The 20379-nt window shown below is 38.1% G+C and overlaps 1 protein-coding gene across 1 annotated transcript in view; it reads right to left on the reverse strand.

Moving 5' to 3' along the window:
* The window catches only part of ctnna1 (catenin (cadherin-associated protein), alpha 1), a 126253-nt gene that overhangs the window by 41828 nt on the left and 64046 nt on the right, over positions 1-20379 (reverse strand). The window contains exons 9-13 of the mRNA XM_065274932.2: positions 19295-19447; positions 6554-6646; positions 6132-6288; positions 3752-3952; positions 145-296 (exon numbers count right to left, since the gene is read on the reverse strand). Coding sequence (XP_065131004.2) covers positions 145-296; positions 3752-3952; positions 6132-6288; positions 6554-6646; positions 19295-19447 — 756 coding nt within the window. The remainder of the gene's footprint in view (positions 1-144; positions 297-3751; positions 3953-6131; positions 6289-6553; positions 6647-19294; positions 19448-20379) is intronic.

Below are 20379 nucleotides of genomic sequence, written 5' to 3' on the forward strand. Positions count from 1 at the left end.
TGGCAGGGTAATTCAACATCCGCTTTCCTTGTATGGAATGCAAGCTTTCATTTTGCCAAACATCTCCAAAGGGGTCAGACACTCCAAGTAAGATCTCTTTAAACTAAAGTTAAAGGAATAGTACAAAAAAAAAAGACTTCTCACCCTGATCATGAGCACAGCCTTCCTGATGTCCCTCACACCATCATAGACCAGTCGTGAAGCATCGATGAACTCGTTCTCATCCACCGGCTGTCCAGAGTTTGAGCTCAGAGCCTCCACGGCCGCCTCTACCTGCTCGGTGAAACGCGGCATCACTGTAAACAGACAAACGGGGACACACAAGGACAGACAGCAAGGTCAGAAACATTAGGCATTAATCTAAATCGAAAATGCCGAGATTAATTTCAGCGACAGGAAGATTTCCATTTCAACTCTGCAAACATGAGTCAGATGAAGAACAATTTAATCAAGACATCCCGCCCGTACAAACGTACAAGTCAAATTAGATTTGATGAATTACATTTCTACACTTCTTCTCATCCAACTTGGAACGCCTCAAATGTAGCAGAGCCAAACACAGAAATTCGTGGATGTGTTGGTGGATTTTAATGATTGCTCAGGGCAAACTTTTAATCAGGATTAACTTTACGCCAAGTACAGCAGATGAGTACACTTAATCTAGATGCATGCTCCAATGAATCAATCACAAGACAGGAGGCAACAGGACCTCAGGATGGGGATTTGCACACAAAGAAAAGCATAAACCCTTTGATTTAATCGAAAACATTCCCAGAGGATTCTTACACCCGTGTTTTACCGATCTGATCGTCATCACTCGCTAAATAAACCAATCTTGTATTACTTTGCTAAACGCAAACAGCGTTCACTACCAATTAGTAAATGAATTTCAGTGCTACACTGTTGAATGGGGCTTTGCCTTTAAAAGGCTTGCAAACGTCGTTGCCCTTCAATAATGAACTGAATCTAGGTGGTGATTACAAAATGTTTTTATGGCTAAAATATGTTTCCCGCTGCTAGCCGAGCCATTACAATTCCTGTTAAAATTTGGGCTGAGTAAGCACTGGGAAAACGCAGCAGACTGGGCGATTTGGGAGCAAACCCTTGTGATTCAAAAAGATCTACAACGGTTTGCTCAAGCATTTAGTTAAGCCTACCCACCAGCTACACACTGCCTCTATCAGACTAAGTAATGGTCCCTCCCCAAAGGCACTGAACACATCTACATTAATACCCATTCTCATTCACAATTTAGGAACGCATAGGGGAGCACAGCGGATGGACCATGAGGAGATGAAGTGAAAAGACGACATTCGAAGGAAAGGAAAGAACTCAAAGTAAAGATTTGAAGCGGTAGGATTACAGAAGAATGACATTAACATTAATTAAACCATACTCTGTGATATAACACATCCTCTTTATGACCCGGTCATTTCATTATGGTATTTCATTATTTCCCAAGAGAAGGTCCTTCAATGAGCAGGATGATCTTTAGTGCGTCCCAGTGGAAAAAACACTCAGATCCTTGTAGCATTCAAGTGAAATTACATAAACAGCAAAGGAAGGCATATTACGTGTCATTTTACTGAAATTAATCTAACATAAATATCCTCCTTACAAAGCGGGACTGCAGACATGGGCCACATTTTTGGCTCAATGGCAACAAAATGTAAAAAATGTTTGACGGACATTTTACTTTGATAAAACAAATCCTGATAATTTACTCACCCCCATGACTTCCGAGACGTTTGTGTCTTTCTTTGTACAGTTGAGAAAAAATTTAGTTTAAGGAAAACATTCCAAGATTTTTCTCCATATGGTGGACTTTATTGGACCTCAACGGTTTAGAGTTTCAATGCAGCTTTTCAAAAGGACTCTAAATGATCCCAAACGAGATATAAGGGTCTTATCTAGAGAAACCAGTCTCATTTTCACCAAAAAATTTAAAATATGTAATTTTAGCAAATTCTAACACGTCAGCATGACCTAACATGGGATCATTTTAAACAATAAACGGACACAAAGACATTAATTATTATCATTACACATACAACAACTTCAGGACACTCCTCTTTCTCTACTCTTGTAAACACTGGAGCAAAAAATCCTGGGATGTTTTCCTTAAATAACTTAATTTCCTCTTGACTGAACAAAGAAAGACATAAACATCTCGGATGACATGGGGATGAGTAAATTATCAGTTTTATAATGAAAGGAAAGTAATCATCTGTGTAAACCAGCACTCTTGCAACCTTTTAAACTCTACAAACAAACATAAATAAACTCAGGCCCAGATGGTAGCAGATCTATTTTTGGATGCCCATACAGCATTTTCAGACATTAAAAGAGAACAATGACTTTTAAATACAAATTAACAACACATGCAGAAGTTCCATTTTCTATATATATATACACTAATATATAGACTAATAAAGCACTGAATAACATTAGTCACTGTACATTAAGTATTTATTACCATTTCAAATGAGCAATGTTGTTTATTGTATATAATTACAAACATGAATCGCGATAATTACTATATTGACTTATTGCGCAATTAATAAACATGACCTCAGTAGTTTTCCCCCTGAGGCGATATACTGACATAATGTTTACGTGTTTGTTTGGATAAAATAAAATTTTTTGCTGATCGCACTTTAAATGCAGCACCACCAATGACTGGTACACCTTTTATTAAGCGGTCACAATTATGAAATTTGGCTGACGGATAATTGCCTAATAAATTTCGCCGATTATGCCGATCTATTGCCTGTTTTAGGGCTTTGCCGGTTATGACGATTAATTGTCTGTTTTATTGTTTTGACATTTCATTATCATACGTTTTGTTTGTTCATGAAATAATTTTTACACATTGTTATGATTATTAAATTAAATCTTTTGCTGGGTTTAACTAGCAGTGAATATTAATACACATAACACATATTTAAAAGTAATTTTTTAATGATAATAGTTCATACTGCTTATCAACGTTTCGCAGCATTTCTTTAAATGCATTTTTTTATACTGTATTGAATGGTTTTGCAATGCATCGCATTACAGTACACTGTCAGTGAAGGAATGGCATCTAATACCATCTTGTTTATACAGGCGCTACAGCTCCCCCTTGTGTTTTTTAGAGAGATGTGCAATCATTGCGGTGATTTGAAATCATCGCGATGAGGTCAAACAATCGCGATGAGACGATTATTTAATCATTGTGACAGCCCTACCTTTTATAATATTTGTGTTGTAATTTTTTAGAATCTTATTTTTTCTTTCATTCCAATTTTTATTGTCTAATTTTCACAAAAAGTTAAAAGTTGTGTTCTTACGGTGCATTCACACCAGAATATAGAATAAACTGAATACATTTTTCTATTTGTGTGCTGTTAGACGTTTGAACATTTTGAGTTAACTGGCTTCATTCGCAAACTCCTGATTGGTTAACGAAGCACATATGTCCGGCAAAGTTCAGATATTTATACTGGTGGGTCAAACACCCAAAACCATTAATTCTCACAGTGCCACAGGATTTCTATTGCATCTTTGGATTAACTCAACATTTAAATCACTCATGCTTAATGCTTCATTTTATTGTCGTTATATAGTCAGTGACATTAAAAGGTCTTAAAATTACAATAATATTGATTATTGCAATTATTTCTTGGTGTGTGTGTGTGGGGTGTCAATAAACCGACCTCTGAAAAGTAGGTATCGTGACAGGCCTAACAATGGGTGTTCTGGTTTGTACCTGTATCAGTTAGAAGTCTTGTAGCTTCCAGGACCTTCTCAGTGTAGACTCCAGGTTCATAGTTGTCCATCTCAGACGTGACCACGTGAACCACACGGGCAGCTCTTCCACGAATAGCCCCAGCGGTGCGATCGAGCCCATCAACGTCTTTCTCTTGTAGGGCGATGACACACTTGTTAACATCCTCCAGAATGTGATTTTCTGAAGCAAAAGCAAACAAATTCAGTGTCAATGTTTGCAATGATCCGGTTTACACAACGACTCAGCAATAAATACCAAAAAGCGCTACCCTGCACACAATGCAAAGCAAAGACGACAAGAAATCCTTCATGCATTGTGACTTAAAAACATTAACGGGCATCACAAGTACAGACGGAAAGATTAAACACAGACGGTTTAGTAACGGGCGTCTAGGAAATGCAAATCGACATAAACCATAATCTGTCCTTGAATGGAGGGGAAGGCAGTCCATCAGGCTAAAGTTGACACCAAAACCCTTACAGGACACATTTGAGAGGGGGTTTGTGATTTCTTAACGCATGTGATCGAATGTTCAGATCCACAGTAAAGCAGTTTTTTTGCTTCTAAACAGGCAAATCAACTTCTTTAAATGCAGTGGCAAAACCTTCAATGACCGGGAATAGTCTGTGTCATCACTTACAGGTATAGAAATAACCGTATAAAAGCTTTTCAACTCTCCTGCACAAAGCCATTATAGGTCACATACAAATAGTTATTATGAAAGTCAAGCGGACTCCGTCAGTAGCATTCTGTAAATGGTCTTAATGCTGTAAAAAGCTCGTTCTTCATGACACGTCACCTGGGAGAGTAGTTTTATATGTGCTACCGCTGAATCATAGTTTGTCTGAAATGCTTTAAAAAGCTTTCACAAATGACATTTATAAAATAAAGCCAATATGGTTAAGACACTTAACACTGAGGCTTTAAAAGCGCTGCCTTTTGCAGACAATATCCAGAGGTAATGTCTGGATAACATCATGTCTACTGTCACTCTTTGACAACATTGATGTATACTTTACTGCTTATGATATCCCACAATCCTATGTGTGCGCTTCATTGCGTAGTGTAAAGATTAAATTCTAGCTGTGTCCCAATTCGAAGGCTGCGAACTCTGAAAACTGCATTCTAAAGGGCCATTCACATCTAATGCGTTTTATGTTCAAGAGAATCAAAGCGTTTACACCAGAACTATAGCGATAAATACAAAATGTATGATATTGTTGGGATAACGGAGTGTTTTTTTTCCCTAAATGATGAACAAACCAATGACAGTCAATCAAATCTATTTGAACTTCAAGTAGAAATGACAGTGGAGAAGATCATGCTGAGGTCTAAAACATAAAATGATCTCAGGAATCCAGCGCTGATGAAGTTGCTGTGATTTTGACTACTGATGTCTACTACACTGACTACACCAAAAGGTAAGATATTAGATTACACAAACTACTGGATTCACTGTTTAGAGTTACACAAACACCACGTGTTGAAGACATCTGCTGGTGTAAATGTAACAAGAACAGTATATTTATACATTTTACGACACACAAACATTTACAAGCATGTTTGGTAAAGAAATATGCAATATTTGTAAATGTTAATAAATTTAAATAATTTGTGTAAGAATTGCACCTCACGAGCAGATTAGCATTAAGTTATCGTTATCATCCGGTGGTGTGGACGCTTGTATAGTTATGGTTATATTTAACGTTATAATGTGAACAGCCCTGAAGACTGATTGTGTCATTAAATTCAGCCTTAAAACGCATCCTATGGCGTAGTTTCGACAGGTCTGTTTTCATACATAGTTCTGCGTTGTCGTCTTCGTCGACTTGCAATTACACATGCAGACCACTAGTAGGCAGTATCCACACGTGTAACCACATTAGAAATAAAACCGCTAAAGCAGCAGCAGCTTGGCTAGTTAACCCACAAATGAAGAAGCAACTGCAGCTTGTTGTGTGTGATTTGAAAAATTCAGCAGTGATAGTGGTAAATAAACAACAACTTTTGTTGCAGTTTGAGTTAAATCACTCCTCAACTTGGCCCATCTTTGTTCTCACAATTGCAAATGGAAATGCATATGAAGGATATTGACGCACAGCCTACGGATAACCTACGGCGTAGACCTTATGCACGACTATAACTTGCACTTTACGCCTACATAGAAATGTGCAATAAAAAAAAATGTGCTTGGATAAGTGTGTGTGTTTTTGATTTTTGGGGTTTATTTTAGATCAAGAATGACCTTGGAAGCCTCTGTAAAACTATTTTTTTTCCTTTATACAAACCACACCAGTAATTCATTCACTGACTGGACAGGGAGTCAATATCACGCTAGACGTTTGTGACGTCAACTTACCGGACACGCATAGAAAGTCGTCAATGGAAGTGATGTCATCAACCGCGTCGGTAAGAACTCGCACCTGTTTCTCCCACTGGTCCTTAAACAAATCCATGTTATCCTGGGCCACCTTGCTGTTGGGTTTGGCGGCAAGGGCCAAGGCTGCATTAATCACCTGCAATTACCACAAAACAATCCATTCATCCAGAGTTCAGACGCAAGAGAACCAAAAACATGATTTGCAAACATGTGCCTTGATTACGTGAGCTTACATCCTTTATTTTATTGCAAAACAACACAATGCTTGCAGATTAGGACTGAGATTAAGTCGTATTTATTTTGATGGAAAGCTACATGGACAGAGCTCAGATTTAAAAAAATGTTGAAGCTGTGAGCGCAGTGTGGATGCGCCAAGGGCCATCGGTGAAATTTCGGCGTACCTGAGGGCAGAGCGTTTCCAGCTGGGAAGCGGCCATCCGCACCAGCTTCACTCCTTCCTCATTATTGGAGATGGAGCATGCAAGGTTGGCCACCTGAAACAAAACAACGCAGCATTTTATGACATGACAAATGAAGAGTAAATGAAAAATAGTTTTCCCCGCTGCAACAAACAGTTTTAATAACATAACACACACCTGCTGTCGCCTGTTAGGCTGATTATTTGATCAAACAGAAAAACAATACGGCAGAGAAAGGTCTCCGGAGGATTGCATCTAAACACAAGCTATAGGCCTGAAATTGAGGTCTGGCTTTTCTCCGCAAGGGGAATATATTTCATATAATTCACAGGATGATGGCTGACAGCATCAGGGAGTGATTCCTACAGATGATTAAATCATCGGCATACCGAGCTGCCGTTACCTCAGGAAGGTGCGAGAGGCAAATATTACAGACACTTTCAGAAACTTCATCATCTGTTGAACTAGAGAGTGCTGAGGTAAGCAAATCTGGCACCTGTTGCTGAAGCTGAATTGTCATATAGACACAGCAAAATTTATTCTTACCAAAATTCTTAAAGGTGCCAAAGAATGCATTATAAAAATCTTCTCTGATATCCACATAGAAGGTGTGTGACTTTATTAAGTGCAAAAATGATCCAAAGTCAGTTTTTCATGTCCATTTACAACCCTAGGATTTGCCTTTAGAATGAAATGATCTATTATTACCTTATTTGAAACGGTCATGAATAATAATGTTGAGCTCTGCTCTGATTGGCTGTTTCTCCTTCAGTAGCTCTGTGTGTGTGTAAACAGATCTTGGGCTCTATTTTAACGATCTGAAACGCAAGTGCGAAGCGCAACGCGCAAGTGAGTTTGTGGGCGGATCTTGGGCGCTGTTGCTATTTTCCCGGCGTGAGAAATAACTCTTGCGCCGGGCGCAAATCAATAAGGGGTTGGTCTGAAGTAGGTTCATTATTCATAGGTGTGGTTTGGGCGTAACGTCAAATAAACCAATCAGAACGCTAGCCAACATTCCCTTTAAACGCAAGGGCGCAAGTTCCATGGCGGGTTGCTATTATTATGACGGATTTACCAGGCGCACGCCAGGAGCGGTTCACAGCCGAGGAGACCGACGTCCTTGTACGGGGGAATCCCACGCTTGCCAGCATAAATCGGGGACGCCGTGTAACGGGAGGTGGATCTGCCTCAGGACTTGACGCCAGCAGAGGACATCGCTGCGTCCACCCTCACCGCTGAAAGGGTTTCGGGGCTTTGAAATCGGACCCAAGAAACGCAAGCAAGGTCCAACCCCAAAGTACTCTTACAAATCAAGTTCATATACATTAAGGTTTCTTATGAAAACATTTTAACTATTATTTACATAAAATAAACGTAATACAGCCACACAACAAAGTTATGAAAATATTTTAATCGTTATTTGCATGAGAATAAATAAAAACTATCACCACAATGCTCACCACTATGATTCCCCTTATCTCGTGTATTAATATTTTTAAGTGTAACAATTTATGATTTGCAAAAATAACTGTTGCATCTGTGTAGATTAGATAAGCAAAGTGTATGCGCGTTGTGCACGCTATACATTATGGTCAAGCATGCGCCCTTAAAATAGCATAATGAACCACGCGCAACGCGCCACTGACTTTAGACTAGTTTTTTTTGGTTAGTAGCGCAATTGTTTTTTGAAACTGCAAAATAGCATAAGAGATGGTTTGCGCCGCAACACGCCTCCTTTTTGCGCTGAACCGCCCAGGGAGCGCAAGTTCATTCCCTAGTTTGCTGACGTGCATCTGTGGAGGGAAAAACCCCGCTGTGCGCCGGCGCAAAATACGAATGATACATGCGTCACGGACAAAGTCAATTGCGCTGGGTGCAAGATAGGGCCCCTTATGTTTGAGTCTGTATCAGATTTCGAGGAATAATCAATTGTTTGGTGATTGTTAATGGACGTTTCTGAGTGCTAAATTTGTGTTTTTTTCAGTATGGACATACAAAACGTAACTGTAACGTCAATAGTAGAACTTCAGCCTAAATGCTAGCATATAGCATTAACTAGCATATAGCGCTAACTAGCATACCGTGCTAACTCAGCAGTCACAACTTTGTTTTTAACATTGTAAAAACATTGTACTTAATTTAGGGGTGTACATCTGGACTGTAACGTCACAGTTGGTGTCATGTTGAGATTGGTCAGTTTTCCAGCGATCTTTTGCATGCATGAGGTTTACATAAGGAGGAAACAGTCGTGTTTGATGCTCATGATTACCATCTACACAACTCTTATTATTCATCTATACCTACAGTAAATGCAGTTTTACATACTACAGCACCTTTAACAAAAAAATACATTACCTACATCTTTTTATAGTGGCCATTTTAGGAGGCAAGAAATTAAAACATTTTTGAACTGCGAAACCAAAATATACACAGCACATTGCAGAGTAGTTCAATCCTGAAGGCAAGAGATATTTTAATGAAATGTTACTGAGAAAATCTTCCCTCAAATGAAGTTGGAGTTGCTCTTCCTTTGTGTAATGTCTGGGAATTGGCTAAGGGAAAATCCAGAACACAGTGGTGTGTAAATTTAAACCGAGCTCAGAGAAGTCAGGGAAAACGGCCCATTGACTACAGGAGTACCAGAGATGCTCTCTGTCTCTCTCTTGCTTTCTCTCCCTTTCTCAAGCACCACAGTGGGAATCTGGAGCAGCAGGGTGCCATTAGCAAACACACAAGTCAAGCATTAAATACATGTATACATGCCAACAATTTGAACAAGGAGCACTTCAGGATGTGCAGAAGTGTTTAGCCACAAACTCTCATCAGACAAGACAGAAAAAGTGCTCTGGGACTAGCGCAGGTGTGATTCTGAAGCACAGCATTATTAATGTGGTCATCATGATATACGCTCAGTTTGGCTTGAACCATCTGATGGAAATCTGGCCTGAGGGCCACTCAACAGCGCATCTATTGACCACTCTAGAAGATTACAGCTCTATCACAGCGGGTTTCATACCACGGCAATTTAGAGGAGAAACACCGACTGTTTAACTCAACCAGGGTGGTTAAAGCTCACAGCTGATAACCAGAAGTCATTGCAGTATGATTAGTCTTCACCATTGTGCCCGAGAGCAAACTACTTAACCTCAGGTAAGTGCAGAAGGAAAAAAGATCACCCCAACACTAACATTTGATCAGATTATTTGTGGATAATTTTAAATATGTTTCAAGATGAGTTTTCTTGATGGGCAAAAAACCCTAAATCAATCTAGTTTTTAGAAAAAAATATCAAATTTAAGTGAATTTACGGTTAAAACAAGCAAAAAAAAAATCTGCCAATGGTGTAAGAAATAAAATCTTAAATAAGTAAACGTTTTTTGCTCAACAAAATCTTGATTCAAGAATTTTAAGACATATGTACTGAAAACAAGACAAAAATACTTGAAACATTTTTGCAGTGTACTTCTCAAAGCCATTGGTTTAATACCTGGAGGATGATAATGTGTGGAAAAACTTCCAATACATCTATTTTAAATGAAGAATAAAAGCCTAGGGACTATAGCAGTGTTTCTCAGCTCCAGTCATCAGAGACGACCTTACAGGATTGTTTTACAACACCTGATTCAGATCATCAGTTTGTTTGTGTTAGTCAGAAATCTCAAGTACAGTGTAACGGTCACAGCTAATTCTAAGAAATCCTCTGACAGCCCTAACAACGCCCTGTCATCTACCCGCAAGACACCAGCATCATGACAGCAGGAATCACATTTTGTTCAGCTTAAGTCAAAATCATTCTTTTATAAAACATTTATTTATTTTATTTATCTTAAGCGTTTTGTTTATTAAATCAGTGACTGCAATTGTAATCAAAAGAAGCCTTTATGGTGAAATACTGTAAAAACCTTTAACACCTACAACAATCAAAATGTCAATCAATAGCTTGCAGCTCTCAGTAATTTTAGATTGAACAACACATTTTTATTTAAATATCAATCTATAATCTGTCTTTTTTCTGAGTGTGGTAATTCTTTAAGTAACACAAAATCAGCATAGTAGGACTGCAACTAACAATAATGTTCATAATCGATTAATCGGGTGAGTATTATTATTTTTCAATTAATCGACTAATCGGATAAAAAAAAGCACTCAGATTTTTCACTTACTAATGCTAAATAAGTAGTGTCCATACGTGCCATTTTTACACATCGCATACTGGCCAGGATTTCAGGTGCGTCTTCCGGAAGTCTTCCATATTTGTCGACTGTTTACATCATGGAGGTTCTCACATTTCTTTTAAAAACATATACAATCATACGGTTGCTTTTCTGAAACAGAACCTGAAATAATAAACCTCAATGATGTATGTGGTCGACAAATACAACTTCTAGAAGATGCACCCAAAATCCTGGCCAGGACGAGAACCAGAAAAATGGCACGTATGGTCACCCTATAAATAAGGCACTCAATTATTGCATTTATGTGCAGAAGTTTACTTTTACAGTGCAAAGCCACACACTACTACAGAGTTTTACCAATATAATCTTTTTGATTTTGATATTTTGAGCCTTAAATAAAAAAGTTTGGGCAGCTTTTAAATAGTAAAATCTCTTTAAATGTCAAAATATAAATAAATAAAACTAATAGAGTTTTCAGGAATGTGCTGGTAAGGAAATTTTGCCACAGATTAATACATCTTTAACTTTAGACCTTAATGAGAATTAACATTGTTCGATATTAACAAAATAAATACTTCAATATAATATAAAAGTGATATACATGCATGGTTACAGTAATAAAAACATGGATTTCCCTTTACTTTAAAACAGATGCTTAGTTTGTGGTTCAATACTAATTTTATAAAAACCCTACAACAATTAAACAAATACAAACTCACTTATATTAAACAACTTTTGCTTTCATCATTGTCCTGTCGGGGTTGCCAGATCCATGTAACAAAACCAGTTAGTCCAAAAGCATCCAAATGATTATTCACAGTCCAAATACCAACAACTTATGAACTAAATCCTATCCATCTCTAACCCACAGAAAAACACCAACATGTGCAAACAGTTCAAGCCCAATTCAGAACTTCACCAAAAAGAAGAGGACCTGGCAACAATGCAGTCCGGGCAACGCTGCCTTGCTTTTAAACAAGCTAGTTGCACGATGAGAAGCAGCAGGGCCTGATAAACATGCAGATGAATGTCCGCGTTTCTGATTGTGGTGCTGGAGCATGTGACTTCACAGATCACATATTTCATTATCGATTTTTATCTATTCAATGTTGCAACCCTACAACACAGCTGGTTTTTCACCTGTCTATGGCAGTGCTCCTGTCTCTAGTATAGTGTGTTGTTATGAACATGCATTACACATTAGATGTGGTTTGTGTTGCACACGCTGAAGAGCAGGACTCATCTGCAGCTGGAAATGAAAAGGATATTCAAGCAGAGGAACAAAACCTTTTTTATTACACGTTCAGGTAACTTCTAACTCCTCTTACATTGGTCACTCTAAATCTTCTCATATATCATTACATGTTTAGTTTATCTTTCATCTTTTAAAAAGCTACTAAAATTAAAAGTAGCATTAAAAGACTGACACGTTAATAAGTGTGCAAAATCAACTACTTCCTGTCCCTACTTCATTACTTTGCTACTACGCCCCGTCTTCGGTCTCCTAGTCTCGCTCTTTGTGTCGCACGTGTCACTCAGTTCAGTCCCTCTACAATCTCGCTTTCCTTGAGCAGCCAAGAACCTTTGAGAACAAGGCCTGGAGGCAATAAAACTAAGCTTGTACTATTTTTAGCACCGTTTCAGGAATGATGTGTTTCAACGTACACGAACAAAAAATATCATCCACCGCTGACACTCGGAGGAAAGTCGTTGCTCTCTCAAATCTCTGAATTTCAAAGTCAATATAAGCAGAGACAAAAAATGAAAGACAAACATAAAAGTAACAGTTAAGTCCTCTGTGACGCATGCAGATAACCAGGAGACCCTTCACCAACGGTGCTGACTGCAATGTAAAAGACCTCTAAACAAAGAAAACCCTTTGAATGAATGAAGTGGTTATTGAGGTTCTAATGGAGAAAGCAGAAGAAAGATGTGAAGATAAGTAGCACTATTAAAATAGCCCCTGGAGAGTATTGACTTCATGCCCCGTGCAGGGGAGGTAAAGGATGAGTTGACTGTGTTTCACTCCTGCTGTATGTCTCAGTGGTAGAGACTCCAGAAGAAGTGCAAAAGGTCATAGGTTTAAACCCAGGGAACATACATGCTGATAAAAAATATATACCTTGCAATGCACTTTAAGTCACTTGGATAAACGCTTCTGCCAAATGCATAAATGTAAGTGAAGCTGGGTTTCTAGCACACTGATTTTTATGCTCATTTTGAAGTATCACATAAGAATCAAGTGATGGAATCACCACATTTCAAATAAAAGATTTTACGCTTGCTTGAGGTGGTTTTTGACTTATGCCAAAAAAAGCTAATATGGGAAATGTAAACGCATTTGTTGGATCAATTCTGACGTAGTGAACATTAAACCACGTCACTGATCATCCGGCTGATGTTGATTTACGTAATTGCAGTTCCCTTGCTGTTAGTGCCTGCATTAAAAATGCTGCATTCCTCCTCCTGTGCACAGCATTCAGTTTGGCAATTACAAGCTGCACTGCTAATAAATGTATAACTTACCCAATCGTTACTAAATGCAGACATGTCTCCATTTTATTAAGCATGCACGATAAGCATCTGGTCCAAACTTTAATTCCGGTTTCAGTTTTTTTAATGGTCTGACTAGTTGCTAAAACTGAACTCTTGAACAAATACCTCCTCGAAAATAACAAATGCTTTGGTTTCCTAGGAAATCTATGTGTTGTTTATTTTGCTTGTTATATAAATAAAAAACTACTTTTAATTTTTTTTCCTGTTACCGGAAGTTACGTGTTGACCACGAAATCCGCTTGTTTATGTTGTTACTGCTGAAACGGTCTATAGATGCATAAACACTGCCCCTACAACCAAATATATTTATCAGCGATGTAATAATGCAACCATGTGAATTAATGCATCAATTTTATTTCTAATGATATGATGCATCAATGCCACACACAAAATATCAATATGAGGTACGTTAATTTGACGCATCCTCATCCATCTATGCATTTCTGTCGAAGCGCACATTTTCATTTATTTTCATCTGCTAGTGTCAGCAAGTGACTGTAGCAGCAAAAACACAGTGAAAGCAACAAAAGTTGTTGTGACTGCAATCGGACGCAAATTGTGGGTTTGGAAATACTTTGTATTTCCAAACTGGACAAACAAATTGGCAGAAAAACTTTGTCAGCACCAGCTGAAACACTAAAGATTTTGACTGTTGCCATTAAAGCTTGATTTTATCTGACATTATTTCCCTCATTATTTATTTTTCTTTATTTAATTTTTTTTTTGTAGTTTGGCGATGTAGTAAATGCCCCAAATGGGACAGAGATTGTGCCTTATTAAAAGAGTTTAATTTACCGTTCGTGTTTACATTATGGTTGCATTTATTACTTATTAAAAATGTAACTGCCTAACTAGACTCGTAATTGCATTAAAGAATTCTAAACAAGAAAAGAAAAACTAAAAACGCACTGTAAATCAATTATTTGTTTGTAGACATAGGTTAACATAACTGAATTTAAAAAAATGTGAATTGTGTATGTCATTGTGAACAATGCGAAAAAACATTGAAGTTTATAGTTTATAATAATATTGGAACATTTGGTTTTATAATATTCACAATGGCAACATTGAATCAAGCAGTGGCAAGAGTTTGGGGCAGGAACGGCTATTTTTCAATGAGCAGCGGATGCCCGGCTTGCACGCTCCTCACACAGAAACATCGTGTGCACTGTTGGTTTGGTTTCAAAGGCTTAAAATAATTTGATTTATAAGTATGGTTATTAAATACGTGTACACACACCGCAATCTGACGCTGGCGCTAAACCTCAAGAGAAACGAGTCCAAAATCTCATGACACATTTCTACATTTCGGTTTATCATACAATTTTCTCAAAATATTAAAGTTAACTCAGGTGTCCTGCTCATGAAACAGTGCCAGGGGTTAACCAACCCTGAAATATACTGAATGATATATTTAATGGAATTAAAAGTTTGCATTTAATTTACTGTATAAAAGGAAAAGCCACAAGCAAATTACACAAAACAATCATTTGTTTAAGGCCTCTGTCAAAAGGAATTATCAAAATAAATCCACGTTTTGTGCTTGTAATCCATGTTTGGATTAGGACTAGAATCCATATGTTACTGTCATCAGCTGCTGTCACTCTCAGAGTCTTAGCAAGAAAGACTGAAAGAGGAAAAAGATGTGACGTGTTAACATTTGACTATCTTGAGCCCCCGTTGAGACCTGAGGGTCTTTTACTTATTTACCCCCTCGCTTTGATTCCCTTCACCAGTTTATCCTCTGTACACGGCACGTCACATCAAGGTCCAGGGCCGCCCCCTGTGGGGAGAGGTCAGTCTGAAACGTTGATGAATGACGCGTTACCACAGGGTGGACTAAGATGAACAGATTTGAAAAACTAATGAGGATAGCTAACATTTCTGTCAGCTTGTCGCTAACCCTGCCAATGCAAGCATGAGATATAAACCCCCCAGTGATTCTGCTTGAAAACATCTATCGCGAAAATAAAACGCCACAAGAGACGCGACCTATTTGTTGGTTGTGAATGTGGTTGCCACATACGGATACAACGCAGATTCCTCAAAGTCCATCGGAAAGGCCCAGGATATCCAAGTGTTTCATGCATTCCCCCCAAGGCAGCACTTAACCTTGGTCTCGGGAGTTTCACTACTTGGCGGAGTTTGAAATATGATTCACAGATGTGACTGCCCATACAAATGTATGACTCCCTGACCGTGCCATTGTAAAGTCACCAGCCTTGCTGCATTTGTCTCGCACTATAAAATATAAGTTTGTTGACTCCTGTCTGACACATCTCAAAGAATATGATGCATAAAAGATAAAAGGCTATGGCAAACTGGCTTAGATCAAGCAGTCATGACAGACCATCGCTGCATAAATAGTGATGGTGCTGGCTAGCGTTTTAAATTTATTTCTGCATCGGTGTGCTTGTGATGCTCACTTTCAAATTTTCAAGTATTCACTATTTAGTTTGAGTATCATAAAAGACTTTTAAAGCTGCCTTTCACAATATATAGCACTAACTTGTCAAAACATCTCAAATGAATTTTCCTTAAGTGACAACGAAGAGTGTCCAATTATATAGCAGTGTGATATCTGGCATCTTGCTCTTTAAATATTGCCATTATTGAAAAGATAATCGGTAGAACCGTAATGATGACAACTACAAAAATGCGATTGTATACAATCCTAAAGTCTCATGATTTAATGATAAGATTTGGAGCATCAAAGTTTGATTTTAATATTTGATTTCAATATCTGACATGATCTTAGGCTATATTAAAGATATCAAGATTATATTTTTACAGAATATTCTTTAATAGGGGTGTAACGGTACACATGCAGTTTCATTACAGGACTTTAAATCTTAATAAAGGACTTCAAAAGTTAACACGCAAACATATTAAGTGGCGGACAGCAAGTTTGTTAAGCAAAGCCGCTAAAGGCAAAATCGTTCTCTCATTCCATTGCGCTACTTTTCAAATGTAAAAACGCGCTAGATTAACTCTTTCACCGCCAGCGTTTTTAAAAAAAGTTGCCAGCCAGCGCCAGCGTTTTTCATGATTTTCACCAAAGTTTAATGCCTTCCAGAAAATGTTCTTCTTTAAATAAATAAACATACAATATACCAAATGAAAGAACAGACCCTCTGCTTTCAAACAAAAAAAACCGTTTCATCCTACCTTTAGTGGTTCTTTTGCAATCAGCTTTTGAATATGGGTAGGTTTTTGCAAAAACACCATATTTTGAGCAAAAAGCAAAAATAATTCCATATTTGTGACGGACTTTTCATAGAGATCCCATTCAGAGCGATCTTTAGAACAGACACGGACATGCAGCAGCTTGCCATAGGGCAATACTTCCGGTTTTAAAAAGTTACGGAAGGGCGCCACCTGGTGGATAATAGCGGTATTGCGGAAAGACGGAAAATCTCGTCATTGGCGGGGAAGCGTTTTCTCTTAATTGACGAGATATCTCGTCAATGGCGGGGAAAGAGTTAAAAAAGTGGACCAGAAAAGTGTCCGATCAGGAAACCCCGGAGGCGGGACAAGCGTATAAATGTTTCATTTACAGTAGCAAGTTAGCATTTAAATTCGGTTATTCCCTCAGGTTTAAAAAAAAAAGTATTTAAACCAAGCAGCTGTTTTATTTAAAAAGCCGTTTAAAATATTTGAACGTTTTACTATAGACCATTTCATCAGACACACATGCGTTGTCGCGTCTGAACGGAATTGAACTTCAGGTCTGTATTTATTTATTGGTCTGGCTTAGGGCTGGATAAAAATATCGATTCATCAATGCATTGCAATTATTTGTTCCTCAATTCAATATCGATTCATCAAATTCATGAATCGATTCAGCCTACCGGCCAGTGGCGGCGCTGTGGGTGGGCAACACTCTAGCGCCCGCTCCCCGAGGTAATTTGATCCGGCCCTTTATGTAGTCTGATGTATGAAAAAGACATCTCTAGAATAAATACATTTAGAATTAAAATAAATGTAGTTGGACAACGGACCCTACAGTTACGAGTTGATGAGCGTGCATCTGTTACAGCATGAGATGCAGAGCGCGAGTCACGTGACTGGCGCGAGCAGGTTTGTCACATGTTTATATTCGTGCTTTGGTCCAACGCGAGCTGCTCGCGCCCGCACATCAAGACGCGATGACTGACAGTGGTGAGACCACGGACTCTATGGCTGTTTTAACCTCTTGTATTTCCATCTACAAAACCGGCTTTTCCGACAGTTGTTGTTTGATATGTCGGCTCAATGATGACTTGCTTATCCACAATGACATTAGATGTCTTAATAAAGGAAACGCATTAAAACGATTAGTGACAGTTAATCAATCATCGCGCCCAACACCTGCACCACTGAACGTGTATCTATTGACAAACATACACCTGATTTTACTGCTCTAGCGAAATCTAAAAGTATAATTTCTCTTATTAGAAGCTAGACTAATGTTTGCCAGTTATTAAGATGGCTGTTGTAGTTTAAATAGGGGTAGTGAAATAATTAGCTTTGACAAAAACGGCATAAAACAATGTTATGTTACATATTGTAAACTTTTTTGTTATGTGTACTAAAGTGATTAAATAAGTTAAATTCTCAATGAGTGTGATATGGCTCTTATTTACCCCTTTAAATGTAAATTAAAGCATCTTACAGTGCACTTTTGTTGTTATGCAGTTTTAAAATACAACATATGAACATGTCTGGATGTAGAAAAAGCCTACTTGGACATGTTAACTTACAATGCACTAATTTTGTTGTATGCAGTTTGAAAATACATGTTTGTAGAAAAAGCCTATTGTACAATGCACTGATTTTGTTGTTATGGAGTTTAAATATATGAAAATTAAGTCATAATCACTGATATATCTTCGGCCCCTTATATGAGATGCTTTTCATGAACTGGCCCCCATGACAAACTAACTGAATATCCCTGCTCTAGTGAGAGCGTTCAACATTGTACAAGAAACGCTTTACCAAAACACGCTTTACCAAAACAGCAAGATGGCAAACAGCAGCTGCACTCCGTTCAAGTCTGCACCAAAAGCTAAAATTAAAATATAGGCTACTCAGGTACTTAATTACTTGTGTATCTACTTATTATTGAATCGATATTGAAGCAAACAAATCAATATCGAATTGAATCGAATCGAAGCCTCAAGAATCGGAATCGAATCGAATTGTGAAATTCCTAACAATACCCAGCCCTAGTCTGGCTAGTGGCTAAACTGATCTGTGAAACAAATTCCTTGTTGAAAATAAAATATTGACGACGAGGGGAGTTGACGAACATGGATAACAACTGTGTGGAGAGGTTTGGCAGCCAGGCAAGAATTCAAATGAACTGTAGCTAACATTGTACACATTAATTTTACAGAGTAATGTTAGCAAAGTCTAATAGTTGATACGTGCTAGATAATTTACTGGCCATTTATTTCCCTTGTTTTCAGAAATAAACTAATGTAAAAGGACTTTGATGTGGCCGTTTGTTTATATTGTTACTACCAAAGCAGTCTATGTAAACTATTTATGTTTACAAATAAATGACATGTAATTTTATGTATGACATGTAACTGGAGCGTGACCAAAAAAAAGTACCCCAAGAGGTATGCATTAAACTTTTAATTTTGTGTACCGTTACACCCCTGTTCTTTACATTATGTTGGATGATTTTATGCAAAAAATAGCAAATTGCAAAATAATGAGGACACAATAAGGGCTCAGATGAAGGCTTATCTAACTAATAAACACCAATTCAACACGTAAAGAAACACAAATGTCTGGCACAAAGACAAGATTTAGTTATCTGCTTCATCCAGCAATCACCAATCTCCACTAATCTCCTCGAGATGCAATGTTTAGGAAAGAATAGCTAATCTGGACGAGTACAAATAATGCTCCATCATGTGTTTTGAAACAAATCCAGCATTTAAAGTCCAGAATAAATGGGGGACATTAATTGGCACTTTACACTACAGAAACAGGTGCCTACCTCAATCAGTTTGTTGGCGTGCTCACGGAAAACTTGGGCATATTCCTTCACCTCCTTTTCATTACCATTCTTGGCAGCCTCGATCAACACCAGCAGAGGAACATTGGTCTCCAGAAAAGAGTCTGACACATGGTCCATCACAGCCTTACGAAGCTGAAAATATGAATATGCAGAAATACAAACAGATCTTTAACTACTATATGATCAGTACAACCAACTGGGTTTGATGGATTCATTTGTACCACATGTAATAAAAGAAAGCATGCAACAACAGATGATAACAATGCAACAACAGATGTGACGCTTTATGTGTGAATGTCAAGAACACTGTCCAGGGGCCTCATTATAAAGCGCAAAAATCTACGGCAAAGTCCATATTTATAAAAACTGTCTTTGATATGGAAAGTGCTTAGCACCATGTCAGGGTCTGAGCAGATGTACAACTGCTGAAGGTTTTTGGAAATATAAGCCAATCATGCTTGTTAAAATGGATTTAATCATTGGCAGGCACTCTTTTAGACGTCAATGACATTAATTAGGCATCATAAAGGCAGAAATCTGCAACTGTTCAGCTGAATTTATATTATATTTTTGCCTTATTGTAAATGTCCATTAATGCATAATAAAAAAATTGTGCACAATTTCAAACTCATTTGTGACTTAGGGGGCATGCACACCAAAGCTTTTACGCCCAAGCCAGTGCATGTTTTCAATTGTTTCCAATGGAAGATCTGCATTTTTCAAATAATCCAGCAGCTAGCGGTTTTTCTACGCCAGAAGCCGGCGCTCACGGTTTTTCTGTGCTCGCCATTGAGAATCAAGGGTTGAAAGAGATTCAACTTTAGGTGAAAAGCTCCGCTTGTCAATGTCAGTTCTCACACGGCCGTCCAATCACGGTGGAGTAGGTGCGGGACAAGTATCACAAGAACCAACAAGCTCACAGCTCAAGTATTACAGCTTCAGAGATGCTTGGCTGAAAAACAACAGCTGGCATTCGGCATCCTCCAGGCGTTTTCAGCTGCGTTTAAAAGTTTTGGTGTGCACAACCCTTTATAGATCTCACGTCTGTAGTGAGGTGTACGTGT

Source organism: Paramisgurnus dabryanus, chromosome 16 (genome assembly GCF_030506205.2).
Source record: "Paramisgurnus dabryanus chromosome 16, PD_genome_1.1, whole genome shotgun sequence".
NCBI classification, from domain to species: Eukaryota; Metazoa; Chordata; class Actinopteri; order Cypriniformes; family Cobitidae; genus Paramisgurnus; species Paramisgurnus dabryanus.